The sequence below is a fragment of the Aethalodelphis obliquidens genome, unplaced genomic scaffold (genome assembly GCF_003676395.1).
Source record: "Aethalodelphis obliquidens isolate GAN/ISIS:26980383/991018 unplaced genomic scaffold, ASM367639v1 scaffold47, whole genome shotgun sequence".
In the NCBI taxonomy this organism is placed as follows: Eukaryota; Metazoa; Chordata; class Mammalia; order Artiodactyla; family Delphinidae; genus Aethalodelphis; species Aethalodelphis obliquidens.
The window spans coordinates 3,937,829-3,960,801 of NW_020837991.1; the positions used below are offsets into that span (position 1 = coordinate 3,937,829).

Below are 22,973 nucleotides of genomic sequence, written 5' to 3' on the forward strand. Positions count from 1 at the left end.
GCCCCTCCTTGCCTGCCCCTCACCTTCCTTCTGGGGCTTGTTCTTCTTCACCCAGTCGGCCACCTGCCTCAAGGAGTCAAAGAAGAAGTCTCCCTCCTTCTGGCTGATGACCTGGGGCGGGTGGAGAGGAGGGCATAGGGAGGCATGCAGGTGTGCGGCATCCAGGGACCCATCTCTGGCCTGGGAGGCTAGGTGCCGCACTGGGGCTCCGACCCCTCCTGCCTACGTCCCTTCACCCTGTGTGCCGCGGGGGGCCTGGCCCAGCGCACGTGGGAGACCTCCGCCCGCCCGCCTGCCCTCCCTCCCTCCCGGCCCCTGGCCTGCTGGGCCGCGCACCTTGTCCGCGATCTTGATGAAGAGGCTGCAGCCCTCCCAGGAGGCGAGCTGTAGCCGGGCGGCGATGCTGTCGCACACCTCCCGCACCCGGGTGTTGGTGCCCACCTCCACCATCTGGGCAGAGAGGGGGCAGGGGAACGTCTCAGGACGCGGCTCGGCCCGGGGTGACCCTCAACAGCCTGCTGACTGGGGCTGGGGTCGCGCCTGCCCTGTCCTGAGAAGGGCAAGACTCCCCCTCTGGAAACCTGGCCGGATGTATGCGCTGTTTGGTCACAGGGGCGCTGTCTTGGGGTCCCAAGAGTCCCAGCCTTTTGAACTTGCTCTGAGAGCCTGCCACCAGACTGCGGGAACTTCGTCAAGGCCACAGTCCGCTTGGGGAGGGCTGTGAGGGCCCCCTCGCTCCACTGCTGCCCCTTGGCCGAGGGTCTCCCGCCTCCCACCTGTCCCCTCCGCCGTCCCCAGAGGCCGACTGGGCTCTGTCCGCAGGCACCCCATTGGCGGCCCTTGCTCACCATGTCCCGGGGCCGGGTCGGAAGCCTGAGGGGCCCCCAGCCCTGTGGCCTCTTCTCCCTTGTGCCCAGCCTGGAATGCCCCCCCACACCTTTGGGACGTCCAGACTCCCGACTGCACTCCAGCCTCCCCGGGGCCCATCCCTCCCCTGTGTGGCCCGGAGCACCTGAGGGCGCCCAGCACTCAGTTCATGCTCATGGGGACTGGGGTGGGGCGAAGCGGTAGTTTCGGGGGAGACGGGGCAGGGCTAGGACAGCGCTGAAGGGGAGACCATCCACTCTATATTGGAAACAGCCGTGTCGGGCGGTGTCTCCCGGCTCTCCTCGGGTGACCCCCGTGGGGAGGGACCTTGCTCCAGCTGCGGGTCCCCGGGGGGCGCAGGGCCTCACCTCGCTCGTGTTGTTGGGCAAGCAGATCTTGTGGCACATGCGGGAGACGTTCTGCTCCATGGCCTCCACCTCCACCTGGTGCGGGGGCTGCTTCCGGGGCCCCGTCCTGGAGCAGACAGTGCACGCGCTGCACATGCCACCCGACACCCTCACCTGGGCCCAGCCTCTAAGCTAAGCTCTGTGCTGGGTACAAAACAAAAGCCAACCCCGAGACCACCGCCGTTCTGGGGGGCTGCCCTGCCTGTGGTGCTGGGCACATGGCCTAGAGCCTGGCCTCACTCCCAGGTGCCCCGAGGTTCTGAGGACACACATGGGGAAGGGACCCAGGCTGGCCAGGGGTCCTGGGCCCGGCACCAGTAGGCAGGGTGAGTTGTGTTCTCATTCCCACACAGCTGGGCAGGGGGTTGGGGATGGGGACACCCACCTTCCCCACTGCGACCCAGGCTGCCGCTCACTGTCACGTCTGCTCACCAGGTCACCCCACCCTCTCGCATAGACACAGGAGACCAAGCCAGGGCTGGAGGGCAGGCAGAGCCAGGGAGGAACTGCAGGACGGGCTGGCAGGGATGGGTCTGAGCTCACCTACTGTGGGCTGGGCTAGGGGGACACACAGGTGGCTGGGGACATCAAGGTCATCCTCTGGCCTCAGGGTAGTTCCTTCTCTGCCCTGGACAGGCAGCCACAGGGGCAGGAGGAGCTCATGGCCAGAAACCTCCACTGACCAGCCTGGCCGCCCTGCAACCCTCTGGGGTCTCACTCTCCATCTTCCTCCCCGGCTGCTGGGACCTGGTCCCGCCTCCACAAACTGACACCAGCTTCTAGAAAGGAAGCCGAGTCTGGCTCCACTGGCGGGTGTCCGCACTGGACCATGAGCTCCTGGAGGACCTGCGGGGCCCCCCGGCATCCCCAGGCCGACATTCCCGGGGGCCTAGGAGCTGTCAGGCTCACCTCAGGACCCTCTGGATGCGGCGGCTGCAGTCGGGGGCCAGCACCTTCCTTCTCCGCGTGTCTATGAATTTCTGGGCGTGGGGCAGCAGCGCCTTGCCAGGCGGGAAGAGGCCGGTGCAGAGCCACAGCAGCTGCCAGCCCCGCTCCTCGCTGTGCCTGCAGATGGAAGTGCTGGTCGGCCCGGGAGGGGCCCCCTCCCGGAAGCCCGGGCCAGCCAGGCACCTCGGGGAGATGGGGCTTTGTAGGATTTATGCTATGAGCTGAGGCCTGCCTGAGGCCCTGGGCAAGGCAGCCGCTGCCCTGCTGCCAATGCCACCGACTTCCCTGCCCACGAGGAGGGGAGGGGATGCTATCGTGCCCGTTTTGTGGAGTAGGGCGCTGAGGTTTAGAGAGGCTAGGGCCTGCCCAGGAGACAAAGGAGAGAGGCGGAGAGGCAGGGCCCGGGCAGGTCTGCCTCCCCCCACCCCCACCCCCGGCTCTGGCCAGCCCAGGAAGTCAGGGACACACCGGGTCCCAACCTTCCCACTGTTACTGCGAGGGTCGCCCTTATGAGGGGCCGCCTCCCCCTCTGAACAGTGGACACAGCCTCGGGGGCTGGGGCGAGGCCTGAGGGGGCCCTGGGCATGGCAATCCGCGCGTGCGGTGCCCTCTGCCCCTCCCTGGTCCCCGCAGACCTGTTGGTGTTGTGCGTCAGCTGCTTCAGGATCTGGCAGTAAACCTCGTCCTGCAGGGCCGCCTCCTGCAGGGCCGCCGAGAAGATCTGGTCGGTGAGCTCCAGGGAGGTCCAGGCCTTCCGAGAGGGGTAGTCGCCCATGTACCTGAGGACGGGTGCAGCCGTCAAGGAGAACGCGCCGGCGGGGCTGCCTGTCACCGCTGACCCCCGAGCCCAGGCCCGCGCGGACCCCGGGGCAGCGCTGTGCCCTGGGAGATCCGGCCCCCTGGCGGGCGGGCTGCGGGGCTGGGGCAGGCTGGCCGGGAAAGGATATCGATGAAGATCCGACAGGCGACATCCCGCAGCTCGGCGTCGGCGTGGACACGCCGGAGCAGAGGCTGCCGCAGCGGCTCGGCTGAGTGGGCCCACAGGCGGCCCCGGGGCCGGGCCAGGGGCAGCACGGCTCTGCTGACCGTCTCCTTCTCCGGGACCCTGTCAGGGATCGAGGCGGGGGTGAGGGCCCTCCTCACGCCTCCTCTGCCCGTGCCCCTCTCTGTCCCCTCCCCACCATGAGCCCCACGCACAAAGTGGCAAGAGAGCCCCGGGCTCCAGTGCAGGTCTCCACAGGGATGCCCTCTGTGCCCACAGCTCTCAGCTCAGAAACGGGGTGGTGGGGGGAGGGTCAGAGGGTCCCCTCCCTGCCCAGAGAGGCCAGGTGGGCAGTGCACCTGCTTTCATGGCCTCCAGCCCCCGGGGAGCGGAGAGCGAGGCTGCTTGGGGTGGGGTCCGGGGGTGGGCAGGGCAGTCACCTAAAAAACTCATAGGAGAATTCCTCCAAGGTGTGCAGCTTCTCCTCAGGCTGCTCCTCGGGGGCCGGCTCTGCGGGCCGCCCCTCCTGGGCTGCCAGCTTCCGCTTCTCTGGTGGCATGGCCAGCAAGCTCTGTGAGGGCACGGGTCTGTGGGTGTCCAGGAGCCCCTGCCCACTAGCTCCTCCTAGCCTAGTTGCCTCAGAGACTCGGGAGGGGCCGGACCATGGGGCTGGATAGGCCTGGGTCTACCCTTCTTGTGTCACCTGCTGTGTGACCCAGGATCAGTGACTCAGTGTCTCTGAGCCTGTTTCCCTTCCCTTAAGCGGGCTCTCAGGCCCACTGCTTCCGGCCTCAGCACAAGTGCCAGTGCCTCAGGGATGGCTTCCCAGACAGGGCAGACCCCCGTCCTAGGATTTGCTCCCATAACAACAGGTACTCCTCCTTGGTGGCACTCCGTTCGCTTGCCATCAAGTCGTCATTCGTCCCAGTGCTCCTTGAGGGCGGGGACACTACTGTGTTCAATCCTGTACTGCAGGCGCGGGGCACGCAGTTGGCGCTCAATACATGCACGCTGGAAGGCCTGTCTGTCCTGTCCCCCTGGGGGGCTGGTCTTGGGCGCTGGGGTGGGGTGGCCCCCCGGGTCAGGGTTTAAATGTGGCTGAGACAAGGACGGATGCATCCCCAGGACAGTCCCTGGTGGGAGGGGTGGAAGGAATGCCCACTGATTGAGCACCTACTAAATGCCGAGCGCTGCACCAGGCACTCACTGCGCAAGCACTTCCTGCCTCTCCGTCACCCCAGAAGGACGATGGGGCCGGCAGAGCTGACCTGATTGCCCGGGATCCGTGAGGTGGGTCCCAGGCCCCTGAGCTAGGACCCCAGGCCGGGCATCTCGGCCACTTCCCCAGGTGCTCACGGGTACCCAGCTGAGGGCAGGGGAGCATGAGTTACCAGCAGCTCTGCCGAGGGCTTGGTGACCGTTGGGATGGTGTAGACGCAGGCCGTGGGCACCAGCCCCGTCTTCTTGGTCCTGTCATTCTGGGCCAGGGTCCAGTTCTCAGAGGTCAGCAGCCCCTGCTTCTCTGTCAGGATCAGCAAGTCCCCCTTCTTGAAGGGCAGGAGGGCGGCATCCTCTACAAATCCAGGTCACACGGACACACACACGGGGCAGAGAAGATGCCGTTTCCCAAGGGCTCAGCGGAGGCCACAGGCTGGGCTGGCACCCTGTGGGCCATCTCCTTTGACCGGTGGGGAAACGCAGATGCAGAGCAGTGGGCCCAAGGCCACCCTGACAGTGAGCTGGTGGTGGGATTCCCAGAGCTCTGGCCCTCAGGGGGCCTGGACAGGCACAGAGCCTGGGGTGGCAGGAGCTGGGGAGACCTGCTCAGATGCCTGACAAGGAGATGGCTGGCAAGCCGGGAGGCAGGTGGACCAAGGGAACAGAATACCAGCTGGCAGTCACCAAGCCTGCCCGGGAGCTGGGTGACCTCTCTGAGCCTGTTTCCTCAACTGTAAAATGAAGAAAGTCATCCCTCCCTCCTGGGGCTGTTGTGAGGATGGAATGGGCCCCAGGGGCAAAGCTTCCGCTGACGTTTCTTACTGCACTTAAGACCCTGTGCACAGCCCTCCCCTGCTACCTCCCTCCTGAAGCCTGATTTCCAGCCGTGCTCAGGGAAGCCGTGGCCGAGGACTCAACTGCCCGGGCTCACCCCGCCCCCAACCCCCCTCCTGAGCTGTGTGGCCCTGGACAAGTTGTGTCCCTTCTCTGAGCCTCCAGTCCTTGCCTGTAAAATGGGACAACAGGGCAGCTGTGGGGATGGTATGCAAGGCACGGGCGGGTGGCCCAGCTGTTCTCTGCAGGTGAGGGCGCTGGCCCTCCCCACGCTTCCAGCACGAGGACAGCCTTCAGCGCACTTCGCTTTGGAGGGTTTGAGACCCCTCCTGGAGTCTCCTCATCTTGCACGTGGGAAGGCCTTGCCTACCGCTGCCCCCCGAGGGCTTGGTGGCCTCTCTGCCTCTCTCTGCTCGAGTCCTTGTGCCCCGCCTGCCACGTCACCACCGGGACCTGGCACGAGCAAGCCACCCACCTTCACCGGGTCCCCTCCCCACCTGGCTGGGTACCTGTGGCCTTCCTGTCCTGCAGGGCCATGGCGAACACGGACCTCTCCTTCAAGCCCTCCAGAAACATGGCCACCAGCTCGGCGATGGCCACGCTGCTGGAGGACCTGAACTTGAACTCCTCTTCGTGCAGCGTCACGAGCACCAGCCTCTGCCCACCCTGGGCCTCCCTGAGGGGGAAAGGGGGCAATGTGACCAGAGGTCTACTCCACCCTCCCCCTGGGTCAGCCCCTCGACAGCCTGGGCGGGGTGACCCGCCTGAGTTACAGATGAAGAAACCGAGCATCGAGTCCAGAGCCATGGCAGGGCCAGGGGCTGAGAGCAGGTCTGCCCCGGTCCCAGGCCCCGCTGTGTGTGTGGGCAGGTGGGCCACAGCTTAGGCTCCCATGGGCTCCAAACGCAGTGGTGGTATTGAGCCCCAGTCTGTGGGGTCAGCTCCGGGCAGGCAAGGTGGTGGCCAGCGTGGAGGGCCACCATGGGGCCACCGCAAAGAACGGTGGCGCTGAGATGGAGCACCAGCCTGGGTGAGCTTGGGCGAGCTACCCAGCCTCTATGTGCTTCCGTTTATTTATCTGCAGACTGGGGGTGCTGGGGGGACTTACTGGCATGGCAGAGAGCACCCAGCACGGTCAGCCTCAGTAAGTGGTGGCCAGCCTGCGCCCTGCACGCACTGTTATTGACCACAGTGGCCACACCGGGCTGTGCTTTAACCAATCAGGGGCTCTGGCAGGGCACACGCAGGCCTCCCCGAAGGGCATGGAGGCCTTCTCAGAAGGTGAGAGCCGTGGAGAGCACAGGGACAGGGCATCCGAGGTCCCATCAGGCGTGCAAGGCCGCCCTCCTGCTGCTCTGTGCCCTGCACACGCAGCCCTGTCCCTCGCTCCCTCTCCCAGAAGGCTGGCACCTCCGAGTGAGTGCTGCCCCCGCTGTGAGAAGGGAAGGAGCCTGTAAGTGAACGTACAGCCTGGAGGCTGCAAGCTTATGTGCCCCTTTCCAGGGGGCCTGGGTTCTAAAGGAAGCCTGAGAAGGCAACGCGTGATGTGCAGACACAGTGCTGGCCCTGGGACAGTGGAAGGTGGGTCCCGATCCAGCGGCCATCACACCACGCGTGTGACGTGGTATGAGCCAGCCGGGCTCCCAGGGACGATGTCCCTCCTCCTCTCCCTGTCTCTCCTGGAGCCCCCACGGGCTGAGGTTGTGGGGAGAGAGAGATTTGGGGCCTCTTCCCTCAGGGCACCCACCTGTTGGTGATCAGGCTTGTGACCTCCAGGAAAGAGAGTTCTAGGAGCATCTTCTCCTTCTGGTCCAGGAAGTACAGCCCCTTCCAGTTAACAGCCAAGATCAGCTGAGTCTTGGGCAGTCGGGGGCCTGGCGGAAGGAGACAGAAGTGTGAAGCCTGGGCTGGCCCGAGGTGTGGGCCCAGCGGCACCCTCGTACCCGGTCAGACACCGTTACCTGAGAGTGTGGTGACTTCAAATAGCCGGGAGAAGAGCAGCGGCCACTTCAGGCAGGCGGTGTTCACCACCTGCTCTTGCACGGCCAGCGGCGTGGTCTGCTTCTGGGTGTATGGGGCCTGCTCGGAGGACACGGTGACGTGTCACCTCCATTGCTCATCACCCCCCACCTAACTGCTCACCCAGCGTCCAGGGTGCTCATTTGCTCGATCATTCTGGGAAGCCTCTGCCTAAAGCCAGGCCAGTGCCGGTGAGGGCTGGGTGGGAGGCTCTGGTGGGCGGTCTTGAGAAGGAAGGGAGGCTTTCCCCTCCTCAGCATCAGAGCTCCAGAGGCTGTAGGGCCAGGCTCCTGCCTCAGCCTGGAAGCCTGTGAGGGTCACGTGCAGGTGTCTGCGGGCCCCTGTCTGCAGGCCCCCGTCTGCGGGCTCAGGCGGGCTCTCGCCAACACTGGCCTCAAGGGGCTGCATGTTGCCCCGTGCCCAAGGCCAGCCACGGTGTGTGTGTCTGTGTGTTGCTGGTGCCCCTCTGCCTCTCCTCTGCGGAGCTCTTCGTCTGCACGTTCGGGAGGCATCTTTCAGGGTCCTCGGCTTTCCCCCACCTTCACCCTTTCCTCTCCCCATCTCACTGCTCTGTGCTCATCGCTGGCTGTAACACCCAACTGAGCTTTCTTGTTAATTTGCTGAATAAAATGTTATTTCTCTGGTTCCTACTTTAAAAGGTGGTTGGGTAACATTCAGATACTGGATTGGGGGATGTAAGTTGATACATCCTACCTGAGACTTGGCAGTATGCGACGGGTGTCAGGGATTTTAGAACAGTCACATGCTCTGAAATCCCTTTTCTAGAAATCGATCCTGATGAAATAACTGGCAAACATAGAAAAGGTGTATCTACAGAGAGGTTCACCTTGCTGTTTTAACAGTGAAAAAGGGGGCATGACCTTACCATTCATCAGTAGGAATCAGTAAAGTGAATTATAATTCATGAATACAGTACTATGCAGCCCTTAAAAACAGAGAGGTCGGTATTTAGTGACACAGAAGTAGGGCCGCAAACTATTAAGTGAATAAAGAAGCATGTTTTAAAGTTATCTAATGATAATCCTATTTTTATTTTTTAAAAAGGTATGTTTTGGGCTTCCCTAGTGGTGCAGTGGTTAAGAATCTGCCTGTCAATGCAGGGGACACGGCTTCGAGCCCTGGTCCAGGAAGACCCCACATGCCTCGGAGCAACTATGCCTGTGTGCCACAACTACTGAAGCCCGCGTGCCTAGAGCCCGTGCTCCACAAGAGAAGCCACCGCAATGAGAAGCCTGCGCACTGCAAGGAAGAGTAGACCCCGCTCGCCGTAACTAGAGAAAGTTCACGCGCAGCAACGAAGACCCAACACAGCCAAAAAAAAAAAGGCGTGTTTCTCTCACTCCAATCATATGCGTGTCTCCATTGTGTACATGTGAATAAGGCAGTCTAGAAGGACACACGTCACAAGCGTAAGAGGGATGAGCTCTTTGATGTGATATTATTGGTGATTTCCCTGTTTTTGTATTTGTCTGTATTTTCTGGTTTATTTGGTAATGCCCAGGTTTTAAGTGTTTAATGGAAAAAAATCAGTGAAACTATGTCCACTTTGGAAAAAGTGTGGTGTGAATTTCCTAATTCTTTACTCTCACCCCAACTGCCCTTCCCAAATTACGAAGCCACTTCTCACTCATGTTCATCTGGGGTTGTGTGCATCTCTTGTTCCCCTCCGTCTCGTACTAGCCCTAAAACGTCCATGGTCTCTCCCCTGTAAACACATCCACTCAGGCTGGGAAACAACAGGAACAACCAACAGGGTTTGCTTCCCCAAATTCCCGTTCAAGGATTGTCCCCAAGGGATGCTAGCCTCTGCCTTGTGGAACAGAACATATGTGGTCAAGCTTGTGCGGGGAACATTGGGTAGGACAATCAGGCTTCTGTCCTGCAGGACTTCTTAGAGCCTTTCCTAAGGGCTGTGCACTGTGACACCCGAAGAGCAGGAAAGACCAAGCTGCATCCCCTGCCACAGGCGTACAGGAACCTTGTCTACGGACCCACTTTGAGCACCTCCTCCTGTGTTGCCAGAATGGAAAGCGTGTTGCTTGGTCATCCTCCCTGCCCTTCTCCACACTCGGATGGCCCCTGCTGCCACTCCCCCGGGGCTTATCCCCCTGCCACTGGGCTCTCAACCCCTGACAGACAAGCGCCATGTTGCCTTCGTATTTCCCACTGCTTGTCGTGTTCTTTCTTGGCCCCCAGTGCAAGTTAATGCAGGGGAGGCATTAACCAAAGGCTTGTATCCTCAGTAACCCCCCGTGCACAGCGCTCCTGCAGCAGCTGCACCAGCCCGCCAGGTCCTCAGAGATGCCTTTGCACCCTCAGGCCACGCTGCAGAGCAAAACACCCTATGAGGAAGGAGGCTCTGACAGAGGGCCGGGTTTGGGACAGCCCTGTGGGGAGGGGAAGAGAGACAGGGGGACGGAATCAGACAGCCTGTCTTTGTCCCTTCTTGGGGTGGAAGTTTAGGAGCAGCAGAAACCTCCGCTGGTGCGGGTGATCCCGAGAACATGAGTGGGTGTTGGGAGGTGCAGGTAGAGGCTAGGGGACGAGGCTGTGAGCCTCCGGGAGCCACCTTCACTTGGTACGGGCTGACCAAGCAGGGGTAGAAGAGGGGCAGCCCTCCCTGCTGTCCAGAGCCAGCCCCGGGCACACAGGGCCCAGCAAGGGGACACCGTAAGGCTTGGGCCAGGATGGGGCCTCACAGGGCGGGACTGGTGCCGAGGCAAGGGCGCGCTCGCGGTCAGCAGCTGGGGATGCCCTCCCGCGCCGGAAGGCCAGGGCCCAGCCCGACACTGCAGTGGAGACCAGTGCAGGGCTGAGCTGCCCTGACCTATGGCAGGATGCCACCGTGGAAGGAGGAGGGAAGACGGAACGGGCCTGTCAGAGGGAGTGGACCTGAGCGAGACTCTTTAAACCTGAAGAGACAGGGCTCTGCTGAGTGGCAAGTTAGTCTCCCAACCCCCCATGAGTGGGGACTCGTCACGGGGTCTCCACCCGCTCTACACACCCCAGGGCCCCCAGGGCCCCCATAAAGAGCTGCACAGCCCGAGTGCACAGGCTCTGGGGAGCTGACCTCGGCGAGGGCGGCGGTGACCAGGCTGGCCCACTTCTCTGGGGGCTTGGTCCTGTAGAGCTTGGGGGGGACACAGCTGGGCAGCAGCTCCTGGACGGCCTGGCTCCTCACCGAGGCGCCGAGCTGCACGGCGCAGCACTGGGCCAGCAGTTGCACCAGCTCTTTCTCCTGCACAGCCCGGGGGACACACAGCGGGGGGAGGGGGGGCGTTGAGAGCCCACCCTCCCCCAGGACGCTCTCGCCCCGGCGCAGCAGAGGTGACCAGCCACCTCCGCTAGGCAGGACCTGCCCCTCCCCCAACACAGCAGAACCTCCGCGAGCCCCGACTGGGCCCCGATGCGGGCTGGGCTCCGGCTGGCAGGCAGGGACCTCCCAGCAGCCTTGGCCTGAGCCCTGCGGGGCCTCTGCCTGAGGACAAGGGGGGATCCCCTGTGCCCCTCTCTCAGCCCTCCGGAGCCAGAGAATGTGTGGGAGGGAGCTCTGAGGCCTGGGTGGAGCCCCAAACACTGCTGTCTGAGTGGGGTGAGTGTGGGCGAGGCCTTCACCCTGTCTCCCCCAGTCCTCACTGAGCAAAGGTGACCAGTGGCCACCCCTGTACGGCCTCTGCAGGGCTCATGTGGGTGGAAGCCTGTGTAAGACCCCAGCATGCACAGCACAGAGCAGGGTTCCTGCTCCAAGCAGCCCAGGGCTTCCCGGGAGACCAGAACCTTGCCCGGCCACCCAGCTGCCTGCCCTCCGGGCCCCCTTTTCCCCTCACCCCTGACTCTCCCTGCCCACTGCCCCATTCCAGGCAGGCCTCCAGGGCTGCCATGGCTGCCTCCGACCCCCCAGGGCAACATCCTCTGATTCAGGCCCGGGAGGTCTGCACCCACCGAACAGGTGCAGTGCTGCCCTAGGGCTTCCGGTGCACAAGCTCCCTTCCCTCGAGTCTCACAAACATACAGAAAGCTCAGGTGACTCTGCACTTTCCAGGTGAGGGCCAGAGGCTCAGAGAAGTGACCTGAAGTTCCAAGGTCACACTGCCAGAAAGAAGCACAGGTGGGACCTGAACTCAAGTGCTGGGGCTCCAAGGCCATGTTCTTGACCCCCAGGCCCTGCTGCCCCATAAGCAGCTGCCGTGGTGAGGCCAGGTGGGCTCGGGGCTGATGGGAGGGCTTCCCCACCTGCTGCAGGTGCCCCAAACCCCAGCGGCTTGAGCAAACCTATGGCTGAGGGAAGAGATGGAGGCGGCCGGGCAGGGACAGCTGCGCCCAGAGGGGCCCAGGGACCTGCACTGGCGGACGCACCCCCGGGCCCGCTCCTCTCCCCTGGCGGCCTGCCCTCCAGCTCCCCATGGCCATCTCTGGTGGCCGCAGCCCAGCTGCCCTTGCTCTGTCCCTGCCGCCCCTGCGCTGGAACAGGGCGCTTCCTCAGGCTGTCTGATGGGTGGGTCTTCAGGGCCCTGACGGCCGCGGTCCCCTCACCTTCTCGAAGCTGTACTCGCCGGACCGGACTCCGTGGAGGACTTGGTGGTAAATGAGGCGGGTGCTGACCGGGTCCTCCCGGGAGTCATGCCACGGGGTGAAGAACTCCTTCCGGAAGTAGAGGCGCCAGGGCGTCTGGCGCTCGCTCTCGCCCCTCTCCCGGGCCAGCTGCTCACACTGGGCCACGGCGTCCATCACGTGGTCGCGCCCGCTGCCCAGGGACCAGAACTGAGGCCAGAATCGGGGCGGCAGGGGTGAGTGACTGCTGCATGTCAGGCTGCCCCACCTGCCCCTGGCACACGGAGGACAAGAGCCCGCTGGACGCCCGAGGGACTCCTCCCCACGTGGTGTGGACTGTCAATCACCCCCCCAACACTGTCCCCCTGCCCGCCCCGCCCACAGGCGGCACATGCCCACGTGATGGGGTCAGAACACTGATTGGTTGGTTGGCGTGAGCACGTCTCGGTCTGAGGCTGTGGGCATGGGCGTCAGGGCATCTGGGGGGGCGACGATGTGGGGTTCAGGTGGGGCAGTGCTGGTGTGACCTCCGCACTGCTACATGGGAGTCTGAGCTCCCAGCGTGGGGGGCTTGGAGCAGGATGTGGGGGGGGACCTACCAGTGTGCCTGTGACACCGTCTGGGGCCGAGGTACAGCCACTGGGCTGAGCGCATGAGTGTTGGGGCAGGAGGGCACGTTGCCTGGTTAGGAGGCATGTCTGTGAGCGGGAGTTTGTGTTCGTATCTGTTTGGCAGCCGGCAAGGCGAGCGGTGGCTAGGCTGATAGGCGGGTGGTAGATGGGACCCCCTGGCCAGTACCTTGTCGTACACGGCAACCTGCAGGGAAAAGCCCACGTGGTCGCTGAGGCCCTGCTTGTGGGCGATGTGCAGGCAGACTTCCCGAGACGTCGAGGCTGAGTCCACCGAGACGGTCAGGCTCTCTCCAGTCGCCAAGGTCACATGGATCGGGACGCGCTTCTTGGACTTGACAGCCTGGGGACAGACGAAGACTCAGGTCCTCTACCCGGGAGGCTCCTGGACTCAGCTGCCGGCGCTGGTGCTCCCGGAACCCTGGGATGGGAGGCCGGTCCACCATCCCCTCTTCTCAACATGCTGCCCCTGCTGGCTCATCCCTGTGGGTTCCAGGGGGAGGAGCCTTCTGAAGCCCCACCCGGTTCGGCAGGGAGTTAACAAAAGTCCTGGCCAACGGACATCTGCTACTGAACTGACAGACTGGGCCAGGGCCGCGCCCAGGGACCACAGGCACAGAAGGCGGTGGACGGGCCCGGAGTGCACACTTCCTGCCGGCAGCCCCATGAGCTGGAAGAGCCATGACGGCTGGCACCACCCCACATGGACCGTCTCTCGCCCCTACCTGCAGCTCCAGCCAGGAGGGCGGCTCCGTGCGCACCCCGTTGGCACAGGTGCGTCTCAGGCGCTCAGCACAGAAGGGCCCGTAGCCGACTGGCCCTTGACCAATGAAGTTCAGCAGATACTGGTGGGCGAGGAAGGGAAGGGGATGAAGACACTTAGAATAGAGGACACTTTCTACTTGCTGTCCAGATTCTAGAAACTGTGATACTAATTGTAACTATGGATGTTGGATGTGTTAACTAACCTTACTTGGCAATCATTCTGCAATACACACCTATCTAAAATCACTACACTGTACACCCTACACTTGAACAATGTTATATGTCAATTATATTTCAGTAAAACTGGAAAAAATTTTTAAATGAAAATAAAAATGATAATAGTGTTGGCAAAGGTGTATTGACATGGGGCTCTCACACTGTGAGAAGAAATATCAATTGCATGGCATTTCTGAGGAGTCATTTGTCAATATGTTTTAAATAGTACATAGTTTAAAAAGTACACTCTTCGACTTAATAATTCAAACCTGTGATAAAGGGAGATATATAGGTTTTTTTGCTTTTCATTTTTTAAATTTATTTAGTCTTTTGGCTGCATTGGGTCTTCGTTGCTGTACGTGGGCTTTCTCTAGTTGTGGCGAGCAGGAGCTACACTTTGTTGTGATGCGCGGGCTTCTCATTGTGGTGGCTTCTCTTGTTGCAGAGCACGGGATCTAGGCACGCGGGCTTCAGTAGTTGCAGCACGTGGGCTCAGTAGTCATGGCACGCAGGCCCTAGTGCATGCGGGTTGCAGGAGCTGTGGCATGCAGGCTCAGTAGTTGTGCCGCATGGGCTCTAGGGCGCATGGGCTTCAGTAGTTGTGGTGCGTGGGCTCAGTAGTTGTGGTTTGCTGTCTCTAGAGCACAGGCTCAGTAGTTGTGGTGCAGGGGCTTAGCTGCTCCGCGGCATGTGGGATCTTCCCGGACCAGGGCTCGAACCCATGTCCCCAGCTTTGGCAGGCGGATTCTGAACCACTGTGCCACCAGGGAAGTCCCTATAGTTTTTAATCATAGTGGTGTTTATGGTGATGGGCAATTGGAAGATGGATCCTAAATGTCCATCAATGAGTGAAATACACGCTGGGACAGCACTAACAGATGGCATTAGCACAGCCATTTGGGAACAGTTTATGACATGAGAAGACACATAAGATAAGTGAAAGCTGCAGGAGAGCCGATGTTCAAAATATGTTTGATAAGATGCTGAAACAAGGCATTGAAAACTTTTTTGTCTCTCAGAGAGATTCTTTGAGGAGATGCAGCCTGGAAGGGTTTACTGGTGTCAAGGGTGGCCCAGGGCCTAGGGCAGATGGCCAGGGTGACCACACTTCCTGCTGTCCCTGAAGGGACAAGAGGTAGTGATATTGTTTTCTATGTGATTCCAAGTATGACCCTATCACACCACAAAAGGCCAGGAATTGTAATGGAAGTTACCTCTGGGTGTGGGGATGACTTTTATTTTCTTTCTAGATTTTCTTCATATCCTACATATTACACTTTTTTTTTTTTTTTGCGGTACGTGGGCCTCTCACTGTTGTGGCCTCTGCCATTGCGGAGCACAGGCTCTGGACGCGCAGACTCAGCGGCCATGGCTCACGGGCCCAGCCGCTCCGCGGCATGTGGGATCTTCCCGGACTGGGGCACGAACCGTGTCCCCTGCATCGGCAGGTGGACTCTCAACAACTGCGCCACCAGGGAAGCCCCCTACATATTATTTTTATCATCAGAACCAAAAGGTATATTAGAGTAGCAAAGGCTGGGGCCTCCAACACTTGAAAGCACCTCCCTTGTTAGTTCTAAGGCCTAGAGAGAGATGCTGCAGCCAATCTCTGGTTGGTGCTCACTCCTTAGACCCCTTTGCCTTTTCAATGCCCACTGCACCCATTGATTGTCTCATTGTCTCCTGGTGACTGAGCCCAGGTAAGATGACTCTGCAGATCCTGATTAGAGGTTGGAAGGAGCATCCTTTTTTGCAGACGGGAAACTGAGGCTCAAAGAAGCCCAGGCACTGATACCCATCCTGGCCTGCACTAGCAGGAGAACTGGGCCATGCATGCGTCAGGATGTCTGGACCTGCTCCAGGGCCCCGGGCCCACCCGTGCTGCCCCCGCCTTCAGCCCCTGCCCCCGGCCCTTCCCACCTTCATGAACCTTTCGGAGGGCGGGAAGCAGCCCAGGCACAGGCCAAGCAGGATCCAGCCCCGGGCCAGGCTGCTTGTTTTGTAGTTCTCCGAGAGCTGCTTGCAGATCTGGCAGTAAATCTCGTCCCTAAAAGACACGGAGCGCTGGGAGGCCAGGCAGGGGGCTGGCTCTGGGGGAGAAGAGGAGAACGGGGCACAGGGGCACACAGCTCCTTCTGCACCCCTAGGGGCAGACATGTCTGCAGGGGGACCTCCAGCCTCCTCGCCTCCAATTGCTTTTGCTGCACACCCTCACCTCCTCACATCCAGGCCCACCGTGGACCCTGTCATCTCCCAGGACTGTGCTCCCTCCAATGTCTCCCCAGTGGGCTCTGTAGCCCCACTCCTTTTTCTTCCCCCCTTAATATTTATTTATTTATTTGGCTGTGCTGCGTCTTAGTGCGGCACACGGAACCTAGTTCCTGAGCAGGGATCGAACCCGGGCCCCCTGCATTGGGAGCGTGGAGTCTTAACCACTGGACCGCCAGGGAAGTCCCTCTGCACCCCCGTTCCTGATAGCCCTTGTTTCCTGTCTTCCCAAGGCCTCAGCCCTCCGGCCTCCCAGTCAGTCATCTCGGCCCCTTGGGCCTTTGCTCCCGCCCTCACCCACTCTGCTCACAGCACCTTGACCCTCCAGCTGTGGGTCACAGCTACAGGGAGGGCCGAGGGGTCTCCAGCCAAAGCCCTGCTCCTAGTAGATCAGCCCAATCTGATCTGTTCCTTTCCCCAACCTCACAGTTATTTCAAACCTTTCCCTCTGCCTAGAGGTCCTCCCCCTTCCCCTGAATGAAGCACCCCCCACCCCGCCACTGCAGGGAGGAGAGTGGGGACTTCAAGGGAGAACCCCTCAACTCCTCACCTCCTGATCAGTTCCCATTCCCACAGGCTCATGAGCCTCTCTTCTCTGTGTCCTCTTGGGGAAGGGGCTTTCCTCCACTCTTCCCTGCTGACTCAAGCCTCTATCGACTTATAAAAGTGTCACATTAGCCTCTCCAACCTCACACATCCAGAGACCACCATCTTTCCCCTAATTACACAGCGGTATGCTCCTAAATGTTTAACAACCAACTCTTCTGGGGGAAAAAGCCCTGAAATTCATTGCATTTGCCAATTTCTGTGGTGTAAATATTCCCACCAGTGCTGATTTCAAGCTACCAATGTCACGTTGCTGACCACAGAATTCAGAGGAGATGTGCACGGCCAGCTTTCCTGGGCCAGTACAGTCAGTCCCAGCAGACCTCCTCCTTCTGCAGCCTCTGCAGGCACTGCCATCAACCACTCTCCCAGATGGGAAATCTGGGGGCCACCCCAGACTCCACCCATCAGCCACCACATCCTACTATCTGTCTCCTGGAAAATTTCTCTGTCCCCTGCTCTCCACTTCTGCTCCCTGGGCTCCCTCATCAGCTCTGCAGCAGCCCTCTCCTGGCCTCCCACCCCCAGGCTCCATCCCTCCATGTCATTGCCAGGAAGATCTTTCTGGAAGTCATCTATGATCATGGTCTTCTCTTAAAGCTTTTCCCTGTGCTCTAAGGATTGAATTCAAACTCCGGGCCCCAGCTGGGACAAATCATCCGGAATTCCAGACCCTCAGGCTGTTTCAGAACTCTGTGACCCTGATCACCCTCTCCCTCTGTCTAGCGAACACCCCTCCTCCTTCCCACCCCACCTGGCCCTACTCTTTTTTGGTGCCCCCACTGGATCAACACCTTAGCACAGGCAGTTATTGTGGGTCTCCGGGTCCTCCCATGCTCCCCAACTAAAGGATGGGCTCCTTGAGGACAGAGACACGTTGCCTTCATCTCTACATCCCCAGCCCACAGGCCAGGGCCTGGCCCTGAGCAGGTACTTAATAAACATTTATCAAACGTGTGGCTGGATGTGAAGTGGGGCATTTGCTTTGTCTTGGAATTTGGCTAAGACTCCAAAGCCAAGGATAAACAGATGATAATACTCAATATTCTAAAGAGATACACTCTTGTAGGATTTACTAAAAGATGGCAGAACCAGTCCAGCCAGCACGCCATCTCCAGCCTGCATAAAGGAAGGTGAGAAATTTGAAAGGTGATTCCTGGAAGCGACTTCATGGGAGTAGAGAGATCTCTGGCTCATCTTCACTACATCTAAGTGAGGGGGAGTGAGGGGGGACCCAGGAGAACTGCTAATGGAGATGGAGATTGTCTGCTAGAGACGGGACCCATCTCACTCCCCATCTGAGGCATGATGAGCCCCAGCAGCCCATTGGACCACCCCAGGGTACTGCACTTGTACAGTTTGGTGGGGCAAGCGTGGATGGGTGTCGGTTGACCAAGAGGAGGCCATGGAAGGAGCTGGGCTTCAGGCATCTTGCTGGGATCCACACAAGCAGGCCAACCATCATTCCAGAGGGTCCCAGTGGTTAAGAGGCTGTGGTATGTTCCATTAGGGTCTAGAGATGACAGAGAACGTCAAGGGATCTCTGAGACAGTATTGGCCCCAGCTGGGGTCAGGACTGTGTGGAAGTGTCTACAGGGTATCTGAAGAACCCACAATCATCTTATATGGGTCTGCCATGTTGGAGGGTGTGGTGGCCAGTGAGGACTAACCATGAGAGAATTACCAGTAGAACCAACTAAGTTGGAAGAGTTGCCATGTTAGTGTCATGCAGGCAGCTAAAACGCTAGTCTTACTGGCTTGAAGAACCAGAAGACAGAGTTTGGGTACCCACAGCAGTTGAAAGTGAAAACAGAAATCCTGTAATGAAGACAGCCAAAGAAAAGCAGTCCTACATTTTGCATATAAAATCTTCCTGAATCTCTGGCTCACCCTTGATCTACACATGTGTGGGGAAGACTCCAGGTAGTCCAGCAAAGGCTAAAATAACTGAACAGGGTTTCCAGGTGCTGCTCACCAAAGGGAGGCAGAGTTTGAATCCACCCAAGTTAATTGTCTGCCAAAATGAAAAGTCAACACTCTCTGAAGGAATACAACAGATTCCAGAGTCTCTAAACATATCATCCCCAAATGTCTAGGATACAATCCCAAAGTACTAGATTTCTGAGAAAATAACAGTCAGGTACTGGACATATGAGGAAACAGGAAAACATGACCATTCTCAAGAGAAAAGGCAATCAGTGGAAACTGGCCCCAAGATGAACCAGATATTGGATTTATCAGAAAAGGTTTAATAACTATCATAACTGTGCTCAAAGATATAAAGGACACTATGCTCATAGTGAATGAACAAACAGGATATCTTGGCAGAGAAACAGAAACTATAAAAAAGAACCAATTGCAAACTCTAGAATTGAAAAATACAACATCTGAAATTAAAAAAAAAATGTTGGATGGGTATAATAGCAGACTGGGGAAGACCAAAGAAAAATCAGTGAATGTGAAGATAGATTAATAGAAACTACCCAATCTAAAGAACAGAGGAGAAAAAAAGAAAGCAGGGACGAACAGACCCTCAGGGATGTGAGGGATAATATAAAAGTCTTCCATAGGTTTAATTAGAGTTCAAAGGAAAAGAGAGAGAGAATGAAGTAGAAAAAAACATTTGAAGAAATAATGCCCCAAATTCCCCCAATTTGGTGAAAAATAATAACTTAAAATATGTGAACCCTTGAGATACAGTAGTCTGTCCCTGATAGCAGTATACATGGTTCTTTAAATTTCTATAAAAACACAATTCCTGTAAAGCAAATTGTATATAAAGTAAAATACATGTAACATAAATGAGGGACTTGCCCATTTAAACGGACTTGCATTAAAGCTGGTTATCAAATGAATCACCAGCCCATGATGAATTTGTCTTCCTAAAACTGGGTTTCACCCAGGGGTTTTAACCCAGAGCAAATAGAGAACCCTTGATGATAACGTCTGCTGTCCTGAGACCCAGCCTGCAGGCCCCAGGGTAGGGAGCAGGACAGGGCTGCAGCCATGGGCTGAGAGCCAATGAGGGGTCCCATGTTCTGAATGGGGTGCGACGGGGGTGGGGACTGACCTGAGGCTGGGCCGCAGGATGGCATAACCCACAATGAACTGCACCTTCTCCAGATTGGACATGGGTCGGTCTGAGATGGGTTCGTCAGGATCAAATGCCTCTTCCCTGATATTCAGCTGGCTGGCCACCTTGAAACCCAAAGGCGGCAGTCAGGACAGCTGAGATTCTTCCCATTTGCAAAGGAGGAAACCGGGGCGAAAGCCTGGAATGCTGCCGCAGGCCAGCCAGCGGGCAGCAGAGCTGGGGACAGGCCCAGGTCCCCTGTCCCTGGGCTCACCTGGCCCGTGACCCTGGAGGACCGCTTCAGATTCATGGAGGAGATGTCCTTGGTCCCTCTGTCCCTGTGGTTGGGCCTCTGTGGATGGAGACAGTTCTTGAGGGATGGTGAGCTGGGGTAGCACCTCCCAATCTGACCCAACAGTGCCTAGGGTGGGGCTAGTCTCCAGATCCCCCAGCCATTTCCCAGCCGATTGACAAAGCGCCGAGCAGCCCCTCATCTTGACCGAGCTGTGCAACACTGACAGGTGTGCATTGCCATCCTCACAGCTGAGTGAGGAAACAGAGGCGAGGGAAAGTGAGAAACTGGACAAAAGCTGCTCGGCCAGTCACCCACCCTCTGGGAGGGCTCAGGACTGTCCTGATTCCAAAGCTTGGACCTCTCGCCAGCCAAGCGGGCTGGGTCTGAGCCCAGGTGCCCAGGACAGCCCCAGGCTATGGTCATTCTCTGTGACAATTTGGTGGATGAATTGGAATACACTCCACCCACTGCAAGGTAGGGCTTTCCCAGAGATGAGAAGATTCTAAGCTGCGAGGCCTGGTCTGGGTGGGGGGGGGGGGGGTCTGCCCCCAGCCATCGTGATCTGCTAGTCTCCTTAGGCAGGGGTCACACCCTGTCCTGATGGTGTCATGAGAAGTTGCTGCCAAAATTAGAGCTCAATGTGGGACCGGGTCCAGGGCTGGGCACCAGCTTCTGGCTGGGCTAAAACTGGTTTGCCACACAGGGGACAAACATAAAACATGGTAGGCTGGCGGGCGAGGGTGGGCAAGGCTCACTCAGCCCACTGCTCCTCCTCGGGGGGCACACAGTGGGTGCTTAATAAGTGTGCAGGAAGGAACATTCGAGATCTGACCTCTGGGAAGCCAGTCCTCCCTGTGCTCACCTTCCAGAGGTGCCAGTGGCTGGACCACCTCCCAGCATCCCCTCCCTGAGAGGTGGCCAGTCTCCCAGGTGGCCCCCAGTGGCCCTTGCCTCCTGACATTCTCACCCACCGTGGCATGTAGGCATTGAAGCTTCCTTCCTGCTGTCTCTCTGAGGTCACTCATTGTGGAGGAAGCATATGTGAGAACACTCGGGCAGCACCACGGAGAGGCCCAGGTGGCCAGAGCTGAGGTCTCCTGCCAGCAGCTATGTGAGGGAGTCATTTGGAAGCAGATCCCATAGCCCCAGTCGAGCTTGGAGATGACAGCTTGACTGCAACCTCACCAGAGACCTTGAGCCCGAACTAACCAGCTAAGCTGTTCCTGACCCTCAAAAACTGTCTGAGATAATGAATGTGGGCTGTTTCAAGCTGTCAAATTTAGGGGGTAATTTGTTACACAGCAATGAATGACTATTACACTCTGCAGAGCCCACATCTCTAGAGGTCAGGGAGTCAGGGCTTGAGTTTGGGCAACTTCCATGTAATCCCTGGACCAGATCTGGCCACGTGATGCCAGGCTGCAGACTCCCTTAGATGTCTATGCAGTTGGTCTGCACACAGGACCTCACAGCTATCTGAGCTGAGGTATGGGGCACTGTGATATTGTGATTTCTAATAAGAAATATATATTTGGTCTTTGTCCCCATGACTGGCACAGAGCTCCTAAAACCCTTGGAATTTCCTATGATAAAGGTGTCTTTTTATGTTAATGAGGTGACTTTTGGAAAGCACCTAAGGGTGGGTCTGGTTGCCAGGGGACAAGGGGAGGGGGAGGGGCGGGAGATTGAGTTCAGCTGGCTCAGCGGCCAATGATTTCATCCATCGTATCTGTGTAATGAGGCCTGCGGAAAACCCCAAAAGAACAGGGTTCAGAGAGCTTCCAGGTTGGTGACCACTTGGAGGTTTAGTGAGAGTGGTGCCTGGAGAGGACATGGAAGCTTCTTTTTTTTCCCCTATTATTTATTATTTATTTTTTGGCTGCACCGTGTGGCTTGTGGGATCTTAGTTTCCCGACCAGCGATTGAACCCAGGCCCTCAGCAGTGAAAGTATGGAGTCCTAACCACTGGACCACCTGGGAATTCCCCATAGAAGCGTCTTAATCTTTCCCCACACCATGCCCTATGCATCTCTCCCATCTGGCTGTTCTGAGTTGTATCCTTTTATAATAAACCAGTAACATAGTAAGTAAAATGTTGCTCCGAATTCTCTGAGCCACTCTCGCAAATTAAACCCAAGGAGGGTGTCGTGGGAACCTCTGATTATAGCCAGTGGGTCAGCAAATGAGGAACAATCTGGACTTGTGCTGAAGCAGGGGTCATCTTGAAGGATGGAGCCCTTCATCTGTGGAATCAGACGCCATCTCCAGACAGATAGTGTCAGGATTGAGTTGAACTGTAGGACACCCAGCTGGTACTGAGAAGTCTTGGTGTGGGGAAAAATCCACATACATTGGAATTGGTGTCAGAATCATAGGCAATCGTGGGACTCCTAATGCTGGTGGGCCCGAGTGCTATCACTGCTGTGTCATTCCTTTGAACTATTTTGGTTAATTCCACTAAGATGACATCATGAAACCAGGGCTTTAGGAAGGACTTCTGACCAAACATGGATGTGAATTAACCTTCCATCAGAGGACAGGGCAGAACATGGGTAAGGAATTTGGTCTCTGAATTCAGCAGAATGGATTCAAAGCCCAGCTGTGTCACACGTATTCACAGTGCTCTGGGGACAAGTCACTTCACTTCTCAGTTTCTCTAGCTACAATAAACTTAATGATCCCTACCTTGTAGGGATGGCTCCACTGGAAATTAACTGAAGACAAGCAACTGGCACATAGCACGTCGCCAGTCAGTCATAACATCTGTTGTTAGTATTACTGTCCAATGTTCAGGTCAAGCCCAGTGTTCAGAACCTGGGAGATCCTCTCCTATGATGACTGTATGAATTCACAAAGTCCTGGGTGTGATGCCTGACTCATGAGTTCCTGAGCGCCATTCAAGACTGAAAAGCCTCGGGGGCCCCTGGGTCCAGCAGGCGATGCTCACTCCACGTCTTGCCTCCCCCTTCCAGTCCAGCTTCCGGGGCCTGGGGACCCCGGAAGGGAGTACGCCCTTTGTGCCCCCGCCCACTGCGCACCTGTGTGGATCCGCCGTGTGCCGGAGGCTGGGCACCGCTCTCCCTGCCCGGGGTGTCATGGGTCTGCGGCATCACCGAGCCACCACGCAGGGTGTTCCTGGCAAAGAGCACGGGCTCCGGGATGTCACCCATGAACCTCAGGATGATGTTCCACACAGCCAGGGCGGCCTGGGGAGACAGGGACAGAGTGCCCAGCTGGAAGCCAGCTCCACGCAGCAGGGAGCCCACAGAACCCC

General features: G+C 58.2%; 1 protein-coding gene across 1 annotated transcript in view; it reads right to left on the reverse strand.

Moving 5' to 3' along the window:
• Positions 1–22,973, reverse strand: part of MYO7B (myosin VIIB) — a 71,734-nt gene that overhangs the window by 3,047 nt on the left and 45,714 nt on the right. The window contains exons 23-40 of the mRNA XM_027082536.1: positions 22,738–22,905; positions 19,402–19,529; positions 15,378–15,504; positions 13,202–13,321; positions 12,646–12,819; positions 11,830–12,057; positions 10,367–10,534; positions 7,218–7,335; positions 7,004–7,130; positions 5,766–5,932; positions 4,596–4,777; positions 3,645–3,775; positions 3,170–3,327; positions 2,858–3,011; positions 2,184–2,339; positions 1,236–1,341; positions 337–450; positions 24–111 (exon numbers count right to left, since the gene is read on the reverse strand). Coding sequence (XP_026938337.1) covers positions 24–111; positions 337–450; positions 1,236–1,341; positions 2,184–2,339; positions 2,858–3,011; positions 3,170–3,327; positions 3,645–3,775; positions 4,596–4,777; positions 5,766–5,932; positions 7,004–7,130; positions 7,218–7,335; positions 10,367–10,534; positions 11,830–12,057; positions 12,646–12,819; positions 13,202–13,321; positions 15,378–15,504; positions 19,402–19,529; positions 22,738–22,905 — 2,614 coding nt within the window. The remainder of the gene's footprint in view (positions 1–23; positions 112–336; positions 451–1,235; positions 1,342–2,183; positions 2,340–2,857; positions 3,012–3,169; positions 3,328–3,644; positions 3,776–4,595; positions 4,778–5,765; positions 5,933–7,003; positions 7,131–7,217; positions 7,336–10,366; positions 10,535–11,829; positions 12,058–12,645; positions 12,820–13,201; positions 13,322–15,377; positions 15,505–19,401; positions 19,530–22,737; positions 22,906–22,973) is intronic.